Source organism: Pterocles gutturalis, unplaced genomic scaffold, assembly GCF_000699245.1.
Source record: "Pterocles gutturalis isolate BGI_N339 unplaced genomic scaffold, ASM69924v1 scaffold45057, whole genome shotgun sequence".
NCBI classification, from domain to species: domain Eukaryota; kingdom Metazoa; phylum Chordata; class Aves; order Pterocliformes; family Pteroclidae; genus Pterocles; species Pterocles gutturalis.
In genome coordinates, this window is record NW_010109431.1 from 68644 (window position 1) to 94729 (window position 26086).

The window sequence follows — 26086 nt, forward strand, 5'->3', positions numbered from 1 at the left end:
TTCTGCTTATGAGCCCTTCTGTTCTTATTTTGGCAACCTACACAGATATTTACTCATGTTCATAAACCATCACTGATTCTATCTTTTCAGGTAAAATATCAAGAGAGCATGGCTCACCTGGGTGAACGCAAATGGACTCACGTGTTCCCTTTCCTGGTGGTAGGTATTTATGTGTGTACAGGTCTCTCCAGCATGCAAAAATAACTGGTTTCTGCTTGGGTCTTTGCAAACATCTGTGAATTGTCATGGCACAGCTACAGATGACTTAGGGACTGAACACCAATGCAGTTTCCATTCAAGAAAACATCTAGGCATGTGCTGCTTAAAGTGAGGCTCCTAGACAGGAGGGGGAAGGAAAAGGACTGGAGACAGAAGCCTCTGGAAAAGCCAGTTAGCCTGGGTGTCACAGGAGGCACAGCCCTATCATGGTTAAGGCCTGAGGCACCTTGTTATCTCAGGTTCATAGCTTTGTTCATAGAATCATTAAGGTTGGAAAAGACCTCAAGGATCATCAAGTCCAACCCAACACCACTAAACCATGTCCCTAAGCACCACAACTACACGTTTCTTGAACACCTCCAGGGAAGGTGACTGTTATAATTGTCCCTTTCAGTCATGTTTATGAAGGCTCATTGGAGCTCGGAGGGGCAAGGGTGCAATCTTAGGCATTTGCTGTGCAGGAGAACATGAGAATTAATAGGTCAGGAATCACAGCCTTCAATACTTTGAGGAGTAGCTGTGGCAACAAGCATGAATTTCAGTGCTCTGAGAAACTCTTAGCAGGACTAGGTTGCTGAAAACCATACCTGCCTCTGTCCCACATAGTGGCACTTCTGTTTCTGAGCTTTAGTGATGCTCCACTCCGCCTTCTGAGCCACAGCAGCTGGGCAAGGGGAGGGGACAAGGCGTGGGGGACAAGGCGATGGAAGTAATGGTGCTCTGGGATGCTCTCTGGTGACAGGTCTCCCTGGTGTACTCTGCCAGCGCTGAATACTCCAACTGTGGCGAGAATGAATACTACAACCAAACCACCGGCATGTGCCATGACTGCCCCAAGTGTGAGCCAGGCGAAGAGCCTTACATGGTAATTTCAGCTTCTTCTGCTAGTAGGGGAACACATATAGAGCACCAAATTCAAAAAACAAATGCTTTGTTACGTGGTGGTAACGTATGGATAGGAGAGAAATTGGGGAAGGACGGAGAAATGCTTAAGCCGGAGCGCTCATGCCTGCGAGCGTGTCGTGGGAGCACGTGCATGCCAGTACACCACATCCCAAGAGCGGCCTGTTAAAAGTGATACTGTAAAAGTTGTAAGGTAAAAGTTTCACGCAGGGTCTCTGCCAGTCTGTTCTCATCTCAACAGTTATTTAAAATTCGATGCTGTCGTTCCAGCATGGTATGATAAATCAGTTAGTTTGGCATGCTCGCTGGCCCCCCACATGGGGAATTTAATTTTGCTCTCCCGCTAAGATGTTTTGGCACTAGAGGAACTTGGATGCTTCTGCAACATTTTAAATTACAGTTCCTAAGTAACCATTTGATTTACAGCATATAATTGTTGCTTATTAAAAAATAAATTACTGAAATCCTGTTTGGTTTAATGGGATAAACATCCTATTGCAAGAATTTCACACAGTGGTAGTCCTGAACAAATACGTTTGAATAATAACCAGTTGGGTTTAGTTTTATTTAATCTAACTGTAATGTTCAGCTGGGACATGTGAGTTCAGGGGTTATGAAATCTCATAAAAACATTGCCTTTTGTGATGTTCCCTCTGGCCTCTCCAAGCATGAAAGCAGGATCGCTGATATCCCTGCTGCAGCCGTGCTCCCCCTGTAATCTTCTTCTCTACTTTTCAGTTTTCAGTTCACTTTTTGAGTGGCAGCTGAAATTCACTTCCAAGGCTTGCTGCAATATAATATAGCTATGGGGGACCATTTTCAAGGAGTGTGATGCTCTGGTTCCCCTTTTTCACTCTCCAGGACACAGAATGCTGAGTCCTTATACCCCTCCATAGCCTTTTTAGGACAGACATTAAGAGGCCAAACAACAAATTGTTTTCCCTTGGTGTGACATTTTGCTGCAAAGCCAACAGGCCAGACTGTGAATATTCCCTTTTCTAGAAGCCGGTGCTCAGCGCAAGCATGCTTTTCAGTGACTTTGTGTTGTTGCAGACATGTGGATATGGCACCAAAGACGAGGACTATGGCTGCATCCCTTGCCCTTCAGAGAAATTTTCCAGAGGAGGCTACCAGATATGCAGGCGGCACAAAGACTGTGAGGGTTTTTTTCGAGCCACAGTCATGACACCTGGGGATCAGGAGAATGATGCGGAGTGTGGGCCTTGTCTCCCAGGGTAAGGATTTAACCATGGACCTTTGCTCTACCCAAGGCACTGCAAAATGCTTTTTTAAAGTCAAAATCTCTGACATCCTCTCTTCATGTCCTAGCTGACTGTAGGTACAGTACTGGTGAACTGTGCTTTTCAGTATCTGCTAAAACCATACACTTACTGTTTCAAAAGCATTGGTGAATTGAGTAAATCAGAACATCGTTAGTCTTACTGAAATCTCACTGAAGGAACAACTGTTGGGAACAACAAGAAAATCTGAAACTTCTCCTCTTACTAGCAGTAGAAAGGGAACAGCTCACGTACCCACGCACAGCTGTGCAGTGCCATTTTAGATGCTGTAAGAAATTCTGCTTGGCCTCCAGCTGTGACTTCAGAGGGCCACCTTGTAAGTCCTGCATCCTATGAGCAAGCTCCATGAAGATGCCTTGGATACCCAGTAGGGTCCCTGGTGGCATTATGGGATGCTTAGGTACATAAAATACCTCCTCTCCAGAAGTGAACAGCTGGCAAATTTGTCAGTAGTTGACAGCATTAGCTATCATAGGTGAGATTTACCAAGGCATTTTAGTCTGTCAGGGTCCTTTCTAGCCAACAGAAAGAGGTCTAAAGAGCTGCTAATGTGGTGTGTGTGCAGTTGTTCAGAGTCAAAACAAGTTCCAGGGCTGGATGAAGGGGCTTAAAATAGATGCTGTTTATTAAGTCCATCTCTTTAATGGTCTCAGTATAATTCTGATAGTAATGTTGAAAAAGCAATTGCTACATTGAATATGTTAGCAATATATTCTTGACCATATTATATTTTAAAGTCTGAAACCCAATCATACATTTGCTTTCTCAACATAATTTTTTGTAAGGTAAATAGATACTCTAAAACACAGCCTCACCTTATATACCTTTTCAGTTCCTGCCAGTGTACTTCTTTGGTTTAGAAGTGTAATTCCTACTGATGTTTGGCTTTTGTGCAGTTTGCAGATGCTTTATAACCCAAACTACTTATAGCACAGGAAACCCTATTAAAGAGGCCCTGCAAGCTTCCAGGTTTATTGTGTCAGTGAGTCTGTGTGAAATTTTCACAGTTTACAAATAAAAAAGTCTTGTCTAGCTGCCAGCCAAGCAAACTGATGATGTGATTTGAAAAGAGCTCCCTCTTGACTTCCCTTCATACATCATAAAGAGCAAGAAAGTTAAATAGTGGCCACAGTTGCTGTTTTGCAATTTTTGTCAGGACTAATGAGGTCACCCAGGTGGGAGCGGGGTGCTAGCTGAAAGTAATCAGCTTGTACAGCTGGTGCTTGGGGAGTAATCTCACAACATCATGTTTGCACAGGTGTAACCTGTAGCAGAAACTGGTCTGCAGGAGTTTGGCTCTGTGCCCTCTGTGTGTGACTCTCAGGTCCTGGGATAGTTTGGCAAGGCCGGCAGTTAAGGAAAAACACCCTCTTACTCTGAGCTTGAAGAGGCGAAATTCTCAAGATAAATTAAATACAGGCTAAAAGAAGCTCTGAAGCTGCCTCGACTGCTCGTGCAACTTAGAGACCCCAGAGTGTCTGTATGATGATGGAGGAGACGCAGAGCCCCTGCATCAGAGCAGAGAGCTGGCGAGTAGCACTGACTCACCGGCCACCCTTCCTCATTCTCCCAGTGGCCCAGGGACAGCCAGGCGCCTGTGTGAGTGGCAGCTGGCAGAGTGCTCCTGTGCCCAGGCGGTAAACCTCAAAGAGCCCGTGAGTCAAAAAAGGGAGGGAAAAATTAAAGTTTCCATTTTCAGAGGACTGGGCTTCCATCATGGGCTGCAGACCTTCCCAAGATAACAGCCCACATGCTGCAATCTATATTTGAGGGCATCTCATCCCTTTGCTATTTTTCACCAGCTGAGTAAAGCATCCTGAGGAAAAGATGAGCATGTGGCACATTCTGACCTAAAGTTTTTAGACAAAACACCACTGAACTGGCAGTCTTTTCCCAGGGGCTATAAGTGCCTTTTGCTAACATTTGCCTTAAAATAGGTGCTGGATAATTATATAATTTTCCTTCTATTTTTTTTTCACTATTACTGATGATTAGTTTTAGGGAAGGAGACCTTTGGAACAAGAGCATGGGTCATCCACTGCTTCTCTGTGTCCAGGTTCCCCTCCTTATAAGATAGGAATAACGCTATTTGTCAAGGTCACAGAAAGGTTGCAAGACTGTGACCGGTGGGGGAATTTAAAGGCTTAGCTCCGAAACTGTGGTTCTCAAAACAAAAGTTCATCTGCCAGTGAACTCAGGAGGTACTTACATCTCCTGGGACACCGCAGGCTTCATCCTCTGCTCCTGCCCAGAAGCTCTTCCATCATGGGAAATAAGACAGGTCAAAAATGTGGAAAGTAGGTGCAATGCAGACAGTTTCCCTCAGTTGGATGATCCATTAGGTGTTCCTGGAGTGTGACGAAGATCACAACCAATGAGGAGCAGCCACAGCAGGTCAGAGCAAGGGGCCCTCTTGCCTGGTTGTCTGTCTTCAGTAGCGGCCATCAGTGGAGACCCACAGAGAAGTAAGAAAAGGCCAGGTGTATGTGATACACATCTCTCATGCTGTCCTAGCACATATTTTCAGCTCAGAGTAAGTCCCTGGTCTCCTCACAAGATGGAATTGTAAAGGGATCATTTTCTTTTAAAATGTAGTCAGAGATGCCTCCACTACTGACGCTTCCCCTTTTCATGGTTACAGCAAATCCGGGTTCAGTTCTCTTCTCTGAGGTGCTTTAAGAGAAGGAATGAGCTCTTTCCTCTGTTTTCTGAATGAAAGGATTTAGCCAGTGAATTTCAAAGGAAATAATGTCCCTCCCTGCAGTTCTGGGTAAGGCAGCAGGATACCTCCACCTATGTGCTCATCACCTCCTTGTTGTCTCACTGCAGACTGTCCCCATGGAGAACAAGTCCCCTTGGTCACAGGTGCCCTGATCACTGCAGGAGGGTAGGTTTAAACCTGGGGCCAAGTGCCTGAGTGTGACATGACACCACCAAGGTTAGCCTGAGATAAACCACCATGGTATTAAGCAGGAAAACACGTCCATTTTTTTCAGTCTAGCCTTTACTCTTAGATTTTTCCTGTAACACTTCAAAATCTGAGCCTGGAATGTGCTAAGGAAAGAGAAATAATGAATCTCATAGTGGAAGAGTAACACCATGAAAATTCATTCTTTCATTACTGGGCACCTTTTCCATAGTTAGCAATAGAAAGGGATCAGATATTTCCAACATTGCCTTTAATATTTGGTGCATTGCAAAGTATCCAGAAACACAAATCTATGGCCAGTACTTCATAGGGGTGAATCATTAATGTTTGCAGCTGCAGAGCTTTCTACTCATGTGGGTGAACAGTTGCTTGCCATGAGCATCCTCTTCAATTTTCTTCACGTGTCCTGCGCCATTCTGCATTGTGGCAAAAACCAAGAAATATTCCACCAGCTTGATTTAATTAACTGTCAGAAAGGCTGTTTGTCTTTCCTAAACCACTGTGGCTATTAGACTGTGGATCCTAACTGTCCTGTATTTTTCTTTATAGATTTATATGTATCTTTGGCCTGCCACTCTTTTTTTTTTTTCTTTTCTTTTTTCTTTTTTGTTTTTTTTTTTTTGTGGTTTGGCAGTCATTTCCTGCTTATTTATTAGAGGCTTCACAAGCTAATGTTACACAGGCCCCCATAAGAGAGGAGTGGTGAAGTTTTGCTCCTGATAGAAGGGTAGAGTGGCAGATGGGGCCACTCAAAGTGAAGAGTGAGGGTGAATCTTTTAAAACCAGTGAGAAAGAAAGGAGAAATCATGTTCAGTTTACATGCTCTCTGAGGTACTTCCAGCCCCTGTCCCCCTCCTTGTATCTCTGTGTACTCCATTTCCTGGGGTAGGAAATCCCTTATTTTTAGGTTGCGTCATTCATTAATGACCAACTGATTTTGATGGGTAATTTCCTAACAATACACACATTGTCCCGAAAAAAAAATACTGCACATGCACAGACTGGTACATAAGAGCAGAAAACAGATTCCTCATTGTACAAAATGTTTTATTATATTATCTGTCTACAGAGAATGGATTATGAATTTATTAATTTCTTCATTAAAATTTGTAGCAATTTACAAGTGATTTGTAAAGACACATCCATGACATCAACTGTGTATGATTTTGATGTAATTTACTCATTAGGATCCAATTCTTGCACAACCAGTTACCTTATTTCAACACTAACTTTATTAGCATCCCAGAAGTTCAAAACGTAAAAACCTTCTCTTCACCCTGTAATTCCACTTCCAAGGACTAACATAAACTACACAACAAGGAAGTAAAAAAAAAAAAAAAAAACCAACCCACAACGTGTAAAACCTAATCTGGTTTTCCCTGTAAGGGTGGTGTTTTCCTGTGGTTTTTATTTAGATTTGGATCTGACATTAAGATTATTTGTATGGTGCTTGTGAAGAAGATTGGCCAACCATATTCATCCAACTGGTGGTCTTGCCTGAAAGATTACTGCTTCAAAAAATAATGTTCCCTTATTTTGAAAAGTCTTATTTCAGGGCATGCTGTAAACTGCAGCTTGAACTCAGCAGGGAGAATAATGTTGTTTTAGGCAATGATACTACTTCTTGTCATGTAGGCTTGATGGTTTGGAGTGAAAGGAAAAAGAGAAACACTGTCTCTATTCAGGCAGTTTTTTTAAAAAAATAATAATCTTTGCATCAAATTGCTTATAAAAGTGTTTTTAAAAATGATTTTATCTCAGTATAATTGGTTGCTGCTAAACTGAACCATGCTTAGTTCTAGCATATTAATTTACACTGTTCTGCCTCATCTTGCCTTTCATTTCAGTTACTACATGCTGGAAAACAGACCTCGAAACATATATGGGATGGTTTGCTACTCGTGCTTGTTGGCACCTCCTAACACCAAGGAATGTAAGTGATTTGCAATTTCCGTGCATTTCATCTGGCTTTGAGTTGGAATCATCTGGAATCTCAATATGAAATCTTTGAGCGATGATTACTATGTTCAAACAATAATTCCGTCTCCAGTAGAGCAATCTCTAGCCTTGCCAACAAAGGGAGCAAATGCTGAATATCTGGGGAGAGGTCAGAACCTCTGATTTTAGGACCTGCTATTGTCCAGTTGTGCTCCAGTTTTCATCTGTTAAGACATCCCATATGGGACTTATTATGGTTCCTTAACCAGTAGGCACACAGAATGTCACAAATCTGTGTATTTTTTAAAATTTAGTTTCAGTTCAGCTATGAAGAAAACATGGGACACTGCAGGTCCTAGTAAAGGTGCATCACACCTTTTTATATCATAGAATCATTTAGGTTGGAGAAGACCTTTAAGATCATTAAGTCAAACCGTAAGCCTAACGCTGCCAAATCCACCACTAAACTTTGATTTCAAAGTGATTCAAGGGTTGACGCTGGCATGTGGTAGTCAGCGCTGATAAGAGGGCTAATTCTGTAGATTTCACTAACAGAAGAAACTGTAGTTTGCTAATTGAAAAAACACATATGTACGTGCGTGTGTGACACCCTAGCAGTACCTAGGGTATTAGGCATGCTGCACATGTGCAATGGCTTACCTATCCTCTCACCATGGAGAGGATGGACAGCCACACGCTAGCACTGTAATGCAGAGGTAACCCCCCAAAAAACTGCTTTCTCCTTTAGGAGGTAAAGAAAGTGAGAAAAAGGTGAGGAAATAATGAGATTCTCTATGAATGAACAAATTATTTCAACACCCCCTCAGAGAATCCGGAGCAGATCAGGAGATAAGGCTTTTATTTTTTTTTAAAAAAAAAAAAAAAAAAAGCAGCAGACAAAAATGGGCAGTCCCCCAGAGAAACCTGATGCATCTAAAACCAAAATTCTGTCTGTGTTCTGTTCTTTTAAAAGTCTTTGTTATAAAAAAGGATTGCAATATTTTGCCTGCCGGATTTGAAAGAGGAGATTGACACAAAAGTTCCTGAGCATTTATTGGTGTACATAAATAGCAATTACTGAATTCAGATGCTGCTGAACTGTGTATCATGGGTGCTCTGCAAGCCACTTCAAAGAAGGAGAGGTCATTAACAGCTACCACCTTTCCTAAAATGCAAGATCTCAGATGACCCAGCGGATAATTATCATCTCACAGTGCTCCTGGTAGCAGTAACAACTTGGGTGGAGGCATCTCCCTGAACTGTCTGCATGCAAAGTGGCTGGTCTGTTGTACAGAGCAGTTCTGCTTGGCTGCAGAAACCCACCCGGTCCTGAGACGGGCACTTCTGCCTGAGACAGTGGGAGTGGGCGAGGGCAGGGTGAGCGTGATTTTGGTCAGATAAGGTCTGTATTAGGAGGTGAAGTAAGGGTGCTAGGGAGGACCCAAACGTGAGATGTGTGAAGAAGGTGGAGAGGTAACTGAAAACAGGAGGTTAGGAGTCTCAGCAGGAGATGAGAAGATTGTCTAGTAAAAGGATGGGCACACATCTTCTCCTGCACACCTGTGCAGGCTGGTTGCCCCATTGGTAGGAATGCAACCATGCCTGCTGCTAGGTGATAGCCAGACATGAATCCCTTCCTCAGCTCTGACGGTCTGTCCCAAACATATGCTGAAATGGGTTTTCGGTAGTATCAAATGATTGGCAAGGATCTACCAGAAGATATTAGGGCTACTACTCAAAAAAAAAAAAAATCTTTGTCTTTTACGTGATATCTGACAGGTACTGTATATAATGTGCTTAGTGAGGGACCTGGGTCTCTTTAGCTTGGAAAAGAGGAGACTGAGAGGTGACCTAATCAATGTTTATAAATATGTAAAGCGTGAGTGTCAGGAGGATGGAGCCAGGCTCTTCTCTGTGACATCTAGTGATAGGACAAGGGGCAATGGGTTCAAGCTGGAACGTAGGAGGTGCCACTTGAATATGAGAAAAAACTTCTTCACGGTGAGGGTGGCAGAGCACTGGAACAGGCTGCCCAGAGAGGTTGTGGAGTCTCCTTCTCTGGAGACATTCAAAGCCCGCCTGGATGCGTTCCTGTGTGATCTGATCTAGGTGTTCCTGCTCTGGCAGGGGGATTGGACTAGATGATCTTTCGAGGTCCCTTCCAATCTCTAACATTCTGTGATTCTGTGATTCTGTAGTTCTGAGAGGAAGGTATGAATTGCACAAGTGATTAACTACACGCAATTTCTAACTGACAAACACAAGAATAAATATATATTATCTTTGGGAGGAATTTAAGCAGGTGCATAAACCAACAAATTTGGTACTAAGGTAAAAGAAAATGGTAGTCCTAGAAAGAGTGAACATTACCATTTTAATCAAGTCTATGAAACCAACCATTTGATTACAAGTGTTCAAAAAGTGGAAAAGCTTCTTGAAATCCAAATTCCTCAAATCCCTAAACTCAGATAATTTAATTTATGATGTCTAAACCTCTGGACCCAGTTGGGAATGGCAGCTCCTTAATTCATAGGGAATAATTTGTACTCCAGATGGAAAATCAGCCTTGCTGCAGGAACCTTTTGAAAGGCTCACTGTTGTGGCAGGCAGCATAAAATTTGGTATTAGCAAATGATGAAAAATAAATCCTCTTTATCACATGTTCCACTGTCATCAGACTATACCAGTCAGAACAAAGAAAAGGTGTCATGTCAGTGTTGCACAACTGCACAATTTTTTGACGCCTGCAGATTCCAAACTCTGAGCACATACCCTTGATGTCAGCATGTGGTTTCTGTCATGCGAACGATAATACCAGCTCTTTGGTAGGAATGGTTCCTCTATGCAGAACAACTTCTGTGTAGTGGTGCTCCTTGCTCACCCCTCCGGCTGTCATGGTGGAGGACCCAGAATGAGAACTCCAAACGGTCCCAGGCATCTTCTGTTCCCTTCTTGAGACTTCAAAAGAGCATTGAACAGTGTTCAGGAGCCTAAACCCCAGACTAAAGGGATGCCTGTCCCTTAGAGCTCCTTTTCTTCAAACACTCCTGAATACAGCACACTGCTGGAGAAAGGTGACCCAACAAGTTGCAAGGAAATAAGGGTGGCAAATTACTCAGAAATAGGAAGCTGGGGGTGACAAGCTCTGGCTTTACACTTTCAGACACAAAAATGAGGGCAGATAAATCCCATTTCAGGCCTTCATTAGGTTTGAGACAGGGTTTGAAGACAGTGGTGTTCTCCTTAGCTGGCGACATACCTTGCCGGGGAAGTGACTGGCCTGCACGCTACGGAGAGCCAGAAGGAGAGCGAAGTAGGGTATGTGTGCTGCTGCAGGGAAACCTTCTCAAAGAATTTGCCTGATGATACATTTTATCTGGCAGAAAAGTATTTTGGGTTGATCAAAGGGTAAACAAATGGCTTTTAACTCCAAGAGCCTGCTGTGCAACTTTCATCTCCTACACAGTCAATAAACCTAGAAAGGGCTGAGGAAACAAGTTGAACACCCCGTGTCCCAGCATCTGGAAATAGTAGCATAAAAAGGGCCAGAAGTGAGAAAGAAATTCCCTGATGGGCCTGCGTCACCTTTATTTTTTTTCCTCTCAAGGGAGTTGAGACATAAATAGCACAAAATAGCATGCAAAAGAGGGGGAGGAGAGGGAGACTTTTCACAAAGGTCAGAGATTTAATTGAGGCAAATGTATCGTGAGGTTACAGTGTTGAAACTCTCTCTCTGGACTGAAGGATGGGAGCAATAGTGTTCTGCAATCTGGGAGAAATACCAGGCTTCAGCGGCAGTTTGTGGGCAACGGGCATGTATGGGGAAGGGGCTGTGCAAATGTTATCGTAAGGATGTGTGTTGTGCAGCAGGAAAGCTTATTCTTACTGGGAAAAGGGTGAACACCAGTGTAAAGACTTCAGTTTTTCATATCTTGTGCACTGTGAAACACCCGTGTGAGACTTCGGGGCTCTCAGCATTCAGCTGCCTCAAGTCTGCTGTGTAGGAGCCTCAGGACTGGTCTGCTAAGCACAGAGGAGCATGATGCCAAAACATCAAAGATGCGAGACCTTCAGCTGTGCATGAAGCAAGTCATGAGCCATCAGCGACCCTTGCTGACAGTAAATTGGGATGGGATACCCCTGCGATAAATAGCAGCACTTCCAAAGAAGGGGAGGCAGGTTTCCTACTCAAATCAATGAATGAAGGTAAAGAGCACCAAAGCACTTTGAGATGTGGCTTCCCACAGTTAATGGTGCTGGATTTTCTGTTGACACCTCTGGAACTGGGGTCATTTGAGGCCTCTGACTACATGGGGAGTGTTTTTGTTGTGGTGGGTTGGTTTTTTTTTTATTTTATACAATGTAAAACTATATGCAAAAGACAAAAGATTTTAATCTACATGGAGTTTCACTGATAGAGAGGTAGTTAGTTCTTTAAGAGATTCTGTCTTTTAGCAGCTGCAATTCTGTACCAGATTATATATATTAACTCTGCTTTTCTCTTCAAACTTTGATATTTGCCATTCCAGTTCAAAAATAATGTAGGAAAAAAAAAACAAACCCCCTACAAAAATTTGAAAAACATTTACTTTGAAGTTGTATTTACACAATTACATCAAATATGCAAATCCTTTTCCACACACAAATTATTGATCTCAGAAACTCTGGCAACTGATTGAGGGTTTTCTTTTTAATCTACTGTATATACTCATATGTGTGCATGGACACAAAATACTGTTATTTCTTCTCACCTTCTTTGCTGGTCATATACATGAAAACAGATCCAATAATCAACCTGCATAAACTTTTAAATCTAACACCTACTGATGATGGCTTAGGAAAATCTTTTTAAAAGGAAACCAACAAAGAAAAACAAATGTAGTCAAGTTATTTTTTAATTACCAGAGAATGAATAACATCTAGAAACATAAAAGATAATTTTTATTGTTGTATCATTAGACCTTGAAAAACAACTAAGCAGATGAGATGGAACAATTGACTAACAGGCTGACAGCTTCATGTGATGAGCTGTAATCAGGGGGGTCACTTCCATGCCCATGTACTGAAGATCAGGAACTCAGTCTCCTTAATTGAAATGCTTAACACAAACAAGCCTAATGCCAAAAACATTTGTATTAGTGAAAAATATTTCTTTCTGATTTTTTTTTTATTTTAACTCTCCATTCTTTGTAATATCACTCATTTTCTTTCTTTGCCAGTTTTGTCCTTTTGTAATATGACCAACATCAGGACTTTTTTTTCCCTTCTGTTTCAAATTATGCTTACAAATGAATAGGCTTGTTAGCTGGAGCTAACAAACTTTTTTTTTTTTCCAGTTGTTTGATCTCTGAACACTCCATTCCTCTTCACATGTGGAATGGGAGAAATGTTGAAGGCAGTGCTTTATTGTTCACTGGTGGTATGGCCTAATTCTCATCCCCTTAGGGTTTGTCTATATTAGGAAAGGAACCTAATCTTAGGACAAAATTGGCCAGCCTCAGCCATAAACCTTCAAGGGGAGGCATCTGAGAAGCAAATATAGGGTTTGCTGTCTTCAGCTGCTGGGAAAGCTGGGCACAGGTATCACTCAGGAGGGCACCATGTCCCAGTGCTGCTCTCCTGAAAGAAAATTCCAATGACTTGGAAGGTTGCCCAGAGAAGCTATGGATACCCCATTCCTGGAGGTGTTCAAGGCCAGGCTGGATGAGGCTTTGAGCAACCTGGTCTAGTGGGAGGTGTCCCTGCCCATGGCAGGGGGGTTGGAACTCGACAATCTTTAAGGTCCCTTCCAACCCAAACCATTCTATGGTTCTGTGACTTCAATGTTTTCACCCATACTGGAGCTGCAGCTTCCATAGTGAGACCGTGGGAAATGCAGGTTTCTGCAAAAGCACCCTGCCCATGCTCATGAGCTGCAAAACCTGCAGAGGTACAGCTTCTCTGACAGGCTGAGGGAGTTAGGCCTGTTCAGCCTGGGGAAGAGAAGGCTGCGGGGTGACCTCATTGCAGCCTTTCAATACCTGAAGGGAATCTACACCCAGGAGGGGAGTAAACTCTTTGAAAGGGCCGACAATAGCAGGACTAGGGGAAATGGATACAAGTTGAAGGAGGGAAGATTTAGGTTGGATGTTAGGGGGAAGTTCTTTACTAGGAGAGTGGTTAGGCCCTGGAACAGGCTGCCCAGGGAGGTTGTGGATGCCCCGTCCTTGGAGGTGTTCAAGGCCAGGTTGGACGGGGCCCTGGGCAACCTGATCTAGTAAATGTGTATGTTTGGTGGCCCTGCCAGGCAGGGGGGTTGGAACTACATGATCCTTGAGGTCCCTTCCAACCCGGGTCATTCTATGATTCTATGATTCTATGATTCTCCACCAAGGTGCAGGGGAAATGGGAGAGCAGGTCTGTTCTCTTCTTTCAGATACTCTGAAGTCACCCTAGTAGGGTTTCAACAGCAATTGTCCCCTTCATGTTGCACAGAGAAAGAGGTGATAACACTGAATTCCTGGAGGTAGGCTTATCTCATGAAGCACATGCCTACAACCTTCCATTGCTGTGGAATGATTACAGCTCCCAGTGAATCCTAAACAAAGCTTCAACAGATGCAAATAAATTGCATCTGCTACTGATTAGTGCCACAAAGCCTGTGATAATCACCACTTCCCTGCCCTGGCAAAATAAAAGGAGAGAAATAGAGCTGTTAAAGATGTTACAAAGAGCATAACAGCAAAAAATATTTCCTTTTATGTGTCTGAACAGTAGTGGTTACTTACAGTAAGAACGACCAGATCTAAAATAAAAGTCTGGGAGAACTTTGCTATCGCCATTTTTAGAAGGTTTGATCTCAGGAATCAGTTTACTTCATGTTCTTCCTGGTTTAATAACTACCTACACTAACTGAAGTATCTACATGTGGCTGCAAGAAACATTAGAGTAACCTGCCTTATAGTATTCTGTATGTCTCCTGAAAAGAAAAGGCAGGGTAATCTCTTTTGTTAGAGATATTTATGCAATCAATATGCAATATTGACAGACTTGGTTAATGTTTCATTGCTGAAGTCATATGTAGACACCTTAGAGAGTGGCCTGGTTTTAACTGGTGCTTCAGCATCCATGACTTTCCAAGGGTACAGGTTTTTCATATGAACTATTGTTTCCATGTGAACTGTTGTTTCCTTAACTTTGAAACCAAACCTTTCATATAAGTACCTGAATACACATTTACATTAATCGGAAAATTCTGACCTCTGCTTTCCAAATATCTAGGTCTTTATTTATGACTAGGTTTAGCTATAATCCAGTTTTCAATTACTTTGTCAGCCATAAACTGTCTACCTCTATTGAATTTCAACTCAATGTAATTTTTCATCTCATATTCCAGGATGCTAGTTATTTTTTTGCATGTGTGCTTTATCTTACTTCACACTTGCAAGACAGTCTCAATGATGGCACTCACAGCTGGGCTGGCAGTACCGAGTATGCATTGCCATGCATAAATGGATCATGGCTGTGAGAAGAGGGATGCATCAGGAGAAAGCAAGCTGCCCTCAATGGCAAGAAATAGATAGATACATACACAAAGACATTTTTTAAAATGCTTCTTATCTCAGGATCACTCTGATAGTCTGTTGTATACACATTTTGGATATTTTTATAATATCTCACTAAGTATTAAATAAGCTTCAAAAAACGCTGTTGCTAGCTATGAGCAGCAGCCCTGCGCATGGACCAGTAAGCTGACACCCACAGAAACATGTCAGGAGCACATATGGTCTCCTACTGCACCAGGTTTTATTCACTCACAAACACTTGCAAGGGGGCACGATGGTAAAATCTCCCCTCCCTGTGCCCTCCTCATCTCACAAATCTGGTAGTTTTGTTTGTCACTTCTTACTGTAAATCTGTCTTGAGACACATGAACAACTGTAATAGTCCTGTTACATAAAGCAGAAAGGTTCTTTGAAACAAAAAAAAAAAGATTATTTTATTGCCCGGCGTTTTTTTCACTATGGGGACAAAAGGCTGACTGCACGGCAGTTTAAGTTAAAGCTATCTTTAAGTTAAAAAACCCCAAACATTCAAATATGAATACAAATTCAATTGTTCTTTTAAACAATGAGTACTTTTTAAAAATGAAACTGTATTTAGACTCCAAGCAAGTTATAAGTAAATAACATTTTTTGAATAAAGACTTTTATAATGCAAAAGCTGACCAAACTTCAGTGATAAACTTCTTTCCTAATGTCTTTATCACATTCCTACAGTATTACTTACAGGTGTCTAAGAATATAAACCAGTTTTTTGCACAGCTATATTACTGCCATCAGTCTTTTTTTGTCCTTAAATAGAGTTGTTTCCATATGTTGTGCTGTAGCACCTTAGGATGTCACTGCCTGAACTACATCTAAGTCTTTATAGATTATGTAAATGTCATCTATATTGGAACCAGAACTAGTAATGTGATTGGGATGCAAAACTGGATGCGCACAGGAACAACTGACATTGCAGTCGTGGTGTACTGCTGGACTAGGAAAAGAAGGAGCTACGAGTTCTATTTCTTTTTGTTCACGCAAAGCCGATATGAACTGAACTTTTGCAGAAGCTGGCATTTTTGGTTCCTCTTGTAGTGCAGGTGCATGAATTGGCACTTTCTTCTAAGCCACATCTAAAAGAAAATCTTGGCTCATAATGAATATTCCAAATTATTAAATTTGACAATAGGTTTAAAATATGCATAACAACTAGCTCCCACCTAGGCATATGTAAAAGCCCATCACGTTCTACCACCAGCCTCGATTTTGCCAGGACAGGCACTACAGAACAAACGAGATGGCCCTATTCCCATGCAAAGAAAATTCTGCACGTAGGCTCTGGAGCTGAAGGTGCTCACTCTTGTGCACAGGAGCGGGGTGTGTGCGTGTGTGCACGGCATGGGCAACATGCCATATCCTGATGTGGGGTAGTGCTGGGTGAAGCATGACGATGATGCTGGATGAAGAACGGATGACCTTCCTCCTTACCGTTCCTGTGCTACATGCTGCTGCTGCATGACTTCCCACCTTTCACAGACAGGTGAAAAACATGAGGTTAACAATACCAAATGACTGAAAGATTGATTGGGCAGAAATACTTCAATGACTTCAGATTTCACATGAAGGAAAAGAGAGAGAGGAGAGTTTGATGTAACTTGCTTCTGGAGGAGACAAGCTAAGGCTTGTTAGATAAACTGCACATAGACAAAGCAGCATGGCTTGCCCATGTTAACTGAAAAGCAGTGCAAGGAAAGCTATTGTTGACTTGCTGCAGCTTGCAAGAAGTGCACAGAATTACAACTGTTTGTAATTGGATTTGCTAGGGGGACTGCAAGAATAGGCACAGGCTAGGTAGCTGTGGACATGAAAGAAATTGTTGGGCTACAGCTCTGGCCATTTACTGAATTTTCTCCATTGTCCAGCCATGATGAGTATATAGGTCGAGACCAAGGGTGATTCACTTCACTTTTGTGAAGAACTGCTGAAGATTTAACAAATTACCTGTCTTTAGTGTCCATTACATGAAGGAGACCTCTTCATTGACAGATTTCTAGATGCTCTGCTGCTATATTGCAGTTTTGGGAGATCATAACTAATTCTTCTTAGAAGTCAGTCACAGAGGAGGGAGCAGAAGCAAGATTTACGTATTCTGCCTGTCATTTACATAATATGAAAAGCATCTGAATTAAAAAAAATAGTATATTTAAAACTTTATGAAAGTACTTTAGTTTGGAAAAAAAACCCAATTATAATAAATGAATCCATTTCCTTCCAACAAATTAGTTTTGAAAGATGTTTCACCATTGTTAAAGAAAATTTCTTTTGAAGACATCTGCAACTCATACTTTGTGGCCACTTTAAGAGGGTACATTTCTCATTCACTACATGCAGCCACGTTTTATGTTAGGTAATACTTTTTTTCTTTTTAGAAAACATTTCTCTTAATTTGAAGAGCATGTATATTGCTTTGTTCTTAACCATGGAACATTTCTCAGACCACTCCAGACCACTTAATTTCCTGTCAAGTTTACCTGGTGGGTTTAATTTCTCGTAGTATTTACTAGGTCAAATGAATGGCACGGCTAGTTCTCAGTTACTCTAGTTGCTAAAGTAGCTTGTGGAGCCATGTGCTGTATGCACCTTACCAGATGACCAAAAGACCAGGGACAGTCTTTTGCCTTTAGTTCTGCTGAATTTAATTATCACTGGACTTTTTCCATGGATAGCTACTACAAAGCAGGAGGGATTTCATAACCCCTCCAAGACAGAAGATGATTTTCAGTGTCTGTTGATAGTAGCTGTTTGCGTAACCTGCTTACCAATGACATTAAAGTTTATTTGACAATGAAGAGAATATTTTCTCACAACCCTAAAATTTTGGATTGCTATGCTGACACCATCCTGTATGAAAATATTCCCATCAACAGCCTTATTCCCAATAATATCCAGTATTGTCTGGTATGGTCAAATTATGTTAATTTATGACGTGGTTTACTGCTTTGAAAACTTGGTATATGACACCATCTGAAAGATTAATATTAACTTTTAAACTGAACTGTAGAACTGACACACAGAAACCCCCATTGGATAATCTCACCCCTCTGCCCTCATTAAGTATTCCTTTAAGTTCTTAATTTCACTGTTCTTGTGGCTTTCGCCTCTCCCCAGAATATGGATTTGGACTGACAGGGGGAATCATTAGAAACATACTGCCTAGATAGACTTCAGGAAATTCTAATATTCCCTTCTATGATAGTACAGCTCCATGGAACAGAAAAGCATTGAACAGTACTACTTGTCACCTCTCCTAGGTTTTCTTGTGGGGTCATGGGGGTTTCACAATGATCCTGCTAGTGAAGGATGCTTGTGAGAAGCACTAATTTGATGAATCTACCAGCTGGGACTTGGGGTCTGTATTTGGAAATAATGGAGTAGGGGTTGTAAATGGTTTGAGTCATCAGCTGGTTCCTGGAAAATTTTCAGCTACTCAGGACAGATTTGTAATGTGGGAATCTACATAATCACTGGCCTTCCGTGTGTCTGAAGATGCTTCTGTTTCTTCTAAGCTCATAACAGCTCAGGAACTTTGACTTCTACTCCCTCTAGATGCTATGCAAACATGTAGCCCGTAACACAATTTTCAACACAGTAGAAATGCAATCACGCTAAGTAAAAGCTCTGTTTACTTGGGCCAAGCTATTCCTGTGACTGGACAAAGTACCTGTGGAAGTTTAAGGCATTTCTGTTTATATTGCAGGTGCAGGGGCTACTTCTGGCATTTCAGCCATTTTCCCAAGCACCTCTGGCACAAGCACTTTCTCACCTTACCAGCATGCTCACAAAGGTAAGAACACATTCACAGATTTCATTTAGCAGCTGCTGGTTTTGAAAATAGCATCAACAAAGTGCAAGTGAACTGAAAATTCCTGTTGTGAATTTTATTGCCACTATTTCTGGATTTCTAAAACTGCTATCAAAAATAATTTAGAATTAATTTTTATTTCTTGGTTAATCAGCAATGCTGTTTTAGTCAGATAGACTTAAAATGAATTTGAACTGTACTCAGTAATGCCAGCAACTAATTTAGCTTATTATTTTTAGCCATACAGAAATGGCACTATGCCTCAGCAAAGCTTAGCTTAGACCGGTGAAAATAATTTAATGCACAAATATGGTCATTCTCTTACTGAGCTAACATAAACAGTTCTCCAGAATGATTATTAGGTTTTAAAAATATGTGAACCTGAAAAGACACAACAGGAACGATGCATTTAATGAGGTACTGACAATGCCAATCTTCCTAGTATTGTCTGGAAACACGATCATGAGGATGATGTTTTCAGAAAAATTAAACTTTTTCATACATTTTAGCATATCTGTCATTTTCTGCATCCTTTTGTGTTTTTCAGTTCTTGCATTCAAATTCTGTTTCTGAATACTTTTTCACAGACCTTATTTTAAATTCACTTTCCAGCCATGTTGTTTTAAGTCCCTGTTACAAAAACATCAGCTCTTCCACAAGTGCATTGTGTTTTCCTTTTTACTGCAAAGGTTTTGGGGCAGCCTTAGTTATCAACAGTCATTTTAGCTCTCATCCCAGTTGTTTATTTTTGCTTATTTGGTGTTTTTTTCTTCTTTTCTAAGCTGTTTCCCAGAATACAGTGTCAGGAAAGCTGCTACTCTTGCTTACATAAAGCTTCCTATATTATTAGCAGATAATGTAATTATGTACACCTCTGCATCTGATGGATCACATAATAAAATATTTTTATGAATACTGTTAACTGATTGTTGCAGCATAAATGTCACAATTTTGAAAAACTGTTTATTAGTTTGCCTTTGAGATGCAACACTAAGTTTTTCAATGCTTAACAAGTCACCAAGACTCAGATCAACTTAATGAGTATGCAAAATGTAAGTGTAGAGCAGACTGCAAACTGTTAACTATTCTCTGCTCCTAAGAGTTGCTCCTTTATGAAAATATTTCTTTGTTTATTCCAGCAGATCTTTCAGGACAAGGACATCTGGCTACAGCTCTTATAATTGCAATGTCTACCATCTTCATAATGGCTATTGCCATTGTCCTCATCATCATGTTTTACATTGTGAAAACAAAGCCTTCTGCTCAAGGTAATTGTTCAGCACATTGAATTTTAGCTGCACATGCTATTTTTAGATAGCTTCTGAGAATAATTAGTGTTATATTTTTATATTCTAGCATGTTGCAAGAGCCACTCAGTAAAGAATGTCGAAGCTCAGGCTAACACACAAGAAGAGAAGAAGGAAGTGCAAGGTATAAGTTGCTTTAGTTTTGCTTTTTCTGTCCAGGAAAACATTGGGCTTAAAATACTCTTAATGCAGTTCTCTTAATTACAGTTTCTCTTTTGAATTGTATAAAATCCATGTGAGTTTACTAAATAATTGTACGTAATGGTTTTTGTAATTCCAGAATGTCACTTAATCCTCTAATAGCAATTTAAAAAGTAGAAGAGAGATTTATGTTTACAGTTAGTTTGCCAAAAGAAGCAGGTCCTGAGACAAAGCACTGGTTTGGAAACTCATTGCCAATTTAAGCTTCTCTAATTGTTGATCTGCAGATAATGTTGTGATATTCACTGAGAAAGAAGAGTTTGAAAAACTTACAGCAACTCCAGCTAAGGCTGTTAAAAGGTGGGTAAAAAAATAAACGTATTTCCAGTTTGGCTGAAGTGGGGAAGGGACATAGTCACGATTCATCCTGGTACAGAGAAATAAAGAACAAATGAGATGGGTATGCTGGTAGTTTGCTCCAGCAGGGAAAAGACTAGATGTCGTAGTAGCCTTTTCCCCCTCCGGTTTCTAAGAGAGGATGACAGATGTTACCAAAGATAAACTTGTGTCCTCCCCAGTCCCTCTGTGACCAGTTCATCAGCTCTTGGGGCTCCATCTCCTCTTCTGAGAGGTCTGGTTTCGGGACCCGAGTGCTGCTCTCACATACATGCCCTTAAGTAAGGTTCCCCTTCACTTTAGGCAGGAGGGGTAAACATAGCTGCTCCAGGCCTTAAGGAAACTCGGTATGGTAGTTTTCCTCGCCTTGTGTCTGCCTGGCAGCCAAACCTGGCAGAGTAACATGATTAAGGTCAGCTAAACACTGTCTTCAGTTGGAAAATCCCTCTATAAAAGGATTCTTGGAAGTTATGTATGAGTGTGTAACTTGGTGGGCATTGTACGTATACCCTGGGCAGGTGAAGGCAGTTACATTCACAGGATTTCAGAGGAAAGGCATTTAAAAAATGGAAGACACTTTTATACCCATTATTCTAGAACAGCAAAAAGGAAATGATTGGAGTCAAACCCATGAGAGGCTTCACGAAGACAACCGTATACTTTATCTTACAGTGAAAATGATGCATCTTCTGAGAATGAACGACTTTTAAGTCGTAGTATGGATAGTGATGAAGAACCTGCAGTTGACAAACAAGGGACTCCGGAGAGGTGCTTGTTATCTTTAGTGCATTTGGCCAGAGATAAATCTTCTGCAAGCAATAAATCAACTGGGGTAAGGCTATTTTGAGATTTTAAAACTGAGAGCATTTTTCTGTGTTTTGTTTTGGTTTTTTTTTAAGAAAACAATATACAAACTATAAATGCATTATAGTGCAGAGCAGATTAATTTACAAGGGCTTCTCCAGACAAATTTATTATAGAATCTCCTTTGCATAGTGACATATATATGTACATATATGTTTAGGGCTGAAAAAACAAATTTCCTACAAGAGTAATAACTTTGCTTTTTTAAGTATTACATTTTATAGTCTAAAGAAAGAAAAAACAAGTAACAGCAAACCCCCAATGTAGCTAATGCTAATATAACTAACCCCAATGCCACATTTGCCACAGAAAATCCAAGATAGAAAAATAATGTAGCAGCATGGCTGGATTCATACAACAGCATAGTGTCTGGGTACCTTGACCCAGTAGTATCAGTATTTCCACAGCACAGGCTTTTCAGTGATATCCAGTGTTGTTCTTGGTTTTTGTGTATAATTTTGAAAAAAACACACGTGCTTTGAAGGTCACTTCTGTGCTCTGAAGGACACTGTAAATCCACTGTTTGTTTTTCTGTGGAAGGCCTTCACTTCTTCCTGTTGAGCAAGTACTGTGCAGGGCATTTTATTTCACTTGGAGTATTTCAAGGCATAGTTAAGGCCACCCTTCACCCACACTAACATTTTAGTTTATATTAACATGAAACTATCCTTAAAAAGAAGGTGTCTGCTCTGATATTTTTTATGTTTTTAGTAATTAAAAAATAATTTAAAAGCGACAATAGATAGGAAAAAATCACACCATCAATATCAAACATCATATAACTTTTTAAGAATAAAAAGGTTTGAAAATGCATCTTCTCACGTTTTAAATTGTTGGGATGGTTCAGATCAAAGTTTCTAAAATACCTCATTTTTCAGGTGAGACGAGACACACTGTCTCAACACCAGAGAAATGGTTTTTTTAGTTGTAGACAGTTATGACTATCTGAAAATAACTTACTACTCTAATGCTCCTATTTTAAAATTATTTTTTATGACGTTTCTCTAAATATCCAATGTTATCAACTTCTGCATTCATTTGTTTGAAATTGGGTAACGCAAGTTTGGGTAGGCATGAAATCAGAACGTTTGCTAAGAAGTGGCTTACCTTCTAAAGACCATATATAATAGATACATTCTCTAGGGTGATTTAAATAGATAGCTCATAAGCACATCTGAAGCATGAAGTATTTGTTGCAGACCTTCTGTTCTAACATACTCCTCATGGACTGAAGCCTGCTGACAGGGCTGAAGACAAAGTTTTAAATGAAAGTGGAGATTGTATCAAGATCCTCCACTCCATACCTAAGATTTCACAATTAAGCCAGTTGCCAGAAATTAGAAAATAAGTAATTTGCTGCAGGATGGAGATTAAGTAGCTGAGGGACAAGGGTAAAGAAAGTTGAAGGCCTGCTCTTATCCAAGTCTGCTCCTTCCTAGTTAAAACAAAAACCATTATGCAATGAACTACCACACAGAGGATGGTCAGGCTCAACATCACTTGTTCTCAGCATAAGTCCTACAAATCCCCCGTCTTCTGGGTCTGGTAAAAAGCGCATCCTGCATAATTCTTCATGGGCATAGAATTATTTAACCTCCCTCCTTGCCCTAAAAATGAGAGGAGAATGCAAATAAGCATCCAATACTTTGCTTAGGAGGAGTTTTAATAAATCTCATTAAAAGAAAATTTCCTGTTTACAAGGCTCTGAAATAGCTAATCCAAGCTTACAATTGCAACACAACCCATTAAGCACGTGTAAATTACAGCAAGAATACGTGAACAACAATTGGTGTCTGCATTGCATTGCCCTGCGGTACAACACACTTGCGCAGCGTCTGCGCCTGCAAGACGGCCTTTGGGAGGAGCAGCCACTCTGTGGTCTCCGGCTGCGAGTCTATTAATCCAAGTCATGGATGTGCCTTGCCCTTCAGAGCCCGAATAAAATGAGGAAAATCTTTCCACAAAACAAAATACTGAAAGCAGAGCTTTTTTTTTTCTCCAATCTGGTTTGCAGTGAAAAGTGGCAAATTTGTGGAGATAATGCTACAGTCCTATCAAAAAGAGAGCTTTTCAGAAAGCTCAGTCCTGATGAGAACTGGCAGAGGGATGACAGTCCCTGAGAACTCATGACATTTTGACATTTGTTTTCACTCCACATTGGATCCAAAGCCAAACCTTGAGAATATTTTTGCTAAATTAAACTATATTTAAATGTCCATTTTCAGCTTAGAAAATGACAGGTTTTTGAGTTTCTCCCTTGTCAAAAATTACTAGAGCACCCTGGACCTCAGATTTCCCCTGTCCAAAGCTTCACTGATTTTTCTTTTTTTTATATATCTATCTGTAGAATGTTTCAGATTCAACCAGGCAAAATATCATTGAAAATACAGTTAATTGGGAATGCACTAAGCGGTTCTGTGTCAAATGACAGGAAGGAAGATCCCCTCCTATACAGTCCTCAGATCACTGGAAGAAGGCAATTTCAGTCTGAATTTAATTCCCTCCACCCAGTCCTATCCTGGTTTACCTAGATATCCCTGCATTAGTTGTCTGCATGTGTGGTATTGAATTTGTCCTCATTGTCAGGAGTTCGCTTCAGTCTGAAAGAGAAATAAAATATACAAACACACACTTGGACCAGAAAAGTAATTGATCTAAAAAAAGACTAGAAGATACAAAGAAAGGTCTCTAGCAGTGGGAAGTGAAATCAGAAGTAAGTTTAAGTAGGTTTATGCTTCCTGGAAGAAGTGCTGGAATCTTCAAAGGGGACCATTGAGGACTTTATGTGATAACCCCCTAGTGCCATGAAATGAAGATCTCCCACAGGTTTTTTACTGCTGTCTGCTAATTGTTTACTCCTGTGACTGAAAAATTAATGCAATAAAACTCTTCTCATTTAGATTCAAAGTCGAAGGAAAAAGATACTTGACGTGTATGCTAACGTATGCGATGTTGCAGAAGGTGAGTGCACAAAACTTGCACCTATACCAACAACATGAAATTAGATCACAAACGCTTATTATAAAATAAGAGAGGCCTCTGCTTTCCTATGGAAAGGAGGAAGCCCCAATCCAGAAAAGACACGCTGTAGGTAGATTTGTACTCACTTGCCAGGAAGCCTTGGGGTGCCCCGACCCCAGAGGTGTGTAGGGTGGTCTTGGCTGGAGCACACCATGGCTCCTCTGCAGGTGAGTGCATGGGCTTCCTTCCGATGGCGAGCAGGGAGAGTTGTGTTGGGTCACGATGGGACACGCACGCAGACCAAGTTCTGGAGAAGCACTCTCGCACTCCCCATCTAGAGGAAACATGTTTGATTTATTTGTCTAGTCTCTTGGGCAACAGATAGAAACTAGTTCCAAATATGAAAGTGTGATTTGGGGAGGGTCAGGATTGCATTTCAGAAAAAAAGTCTTGACCTATGCTGCTTCTGTAAATGCTGTCCCGCTCCCTATGACAAAAAATGGAGTTTTCTAGTAAGTCAGTGTTTTAACCCTCTTTAGCACCTGACTAGCTGGACTTTTTCTGGCAGAAGAGACATGAATTAATTTCCCTGCAGAAGGCAAGACTGCATTGACTTCCCTCCACATACACTTTCTGTGCACGTGTGTGCGTGTATGTACAAAGTTCCTGTGATTCGGGGAGCTCCATCTCCCATCAACTTACTGCTGTTGAGTATGAAGTAGGAAAACTACAGAAACAAAAGACTGCTTATTTGTGGAAGAATGCTGTAGCTGATTCTCTGCTCTGTTCTGTGAGCATGAATACAGAGAAAAAATGTCGAGGAGGAGATAGCTTTTTCCTCACAGGATGAATGTTAAATCCTCTCTAGAGATTCAGTGACAGTAATGACAATCAAGCACCTGCAGGGACTTTTATGCTTGCAAATATCTGGCATCATTGCTTCACCTCACTCCTCACATTCCTACAGGGCAGCTTTCAATTGCAGAGATGTTACAGCAGCTGCTGGTGACAGACTGAGGGAAGGGTCAGAGCTGTCTCTCGAGCTCATACACTATGCCTGACGTGCAGAGGTGTATTAATGGAGCTGTTCCCTAGGGATATGGCTGCAATGTACTTTTTCTAACAGCTAGTAAATTGTTGAAGGAAGGGGCAGTGCCATGGGAATTCACAGAACCCATCTATTACTTCTTTCCCAGACTTTTTACCCTAATTATTGTACCCTGCTGTCACTGGGAAGAATTAATTTGGTAATATACAGTAATAACTTTGGAGCTAGACATACCTATCAAAGACTATCTCTTTGAGATTTTAGCTGTACTTATTGCTAACAGTATATACTGTAGTACTTTAATAGATATAATATTGAATAGTCAAGACTTGTGCACAGAGCCATCTGACAATAAACACCTCACTTTGCAGGTCTGAGCCCTACAGAGCTGCCGTTTGATTGCCTGGAGAAGACCAGCCGAATGCTCAGCTCAACCTACAACACAGAAAAAGCCATCGTGAAAACGTGGCGCCACCTCGCTGAGAGCTTTGGACTGAAGAGAGATGAGATAGGTGGTATGACAGATGGTATGCAGCTATTTGATCGCATCAGCACAGCAGGTTACAGCATCCCAGAACTGCTAACTAAATTGGTGCAAATCGAGAGGCTGGATGCTGTGGAATCCTTGTGTGCAGATATCCTGGAGTGGGCACAAGCGATGCCTGCTCCTGAGCCAGCAGGAACATCCTGA

General features: G+C 41.1%; 1 protein-coding gene across 2 annotated transcripts; it reads left to right on the plus strand.

The window, feature by feature from the left end:
• The first annotated feature begins 96 nt into the window (after positions 1-96).
• Positions 97-26086, plus strand: EDAR (ectodysplasin A receptor). Of its 2 annotated transcripts, none has more exons than XM_010072963.1 (11): positions 97-159; positions 962-1084; positions 2176-2357; positions 7200-7285; positions 18574-18660; positions 19818-19946; positions 20035-20109; positions 20414-20486; positions 21195-21354; positions 24287-24347; positions 25767-26086. In XM_010072963.1, the coding sequence occupies exons 1-11, from the start codon at positions 109-111 to the stop codon at positions 26084-26086; spliced, it is 1347 nt and encodes a 448-aa protein (XP_010071265.1). In that variant the 5' UTR covers positions 97-108. The 2 variants fall into 2 exon arrangements, with proteins under 2 accessions (XP_010071265.1, XP_010071266.1); XM_010072964.1 differs by having other exon boundaries at positions 109-159; positions 19821-19946.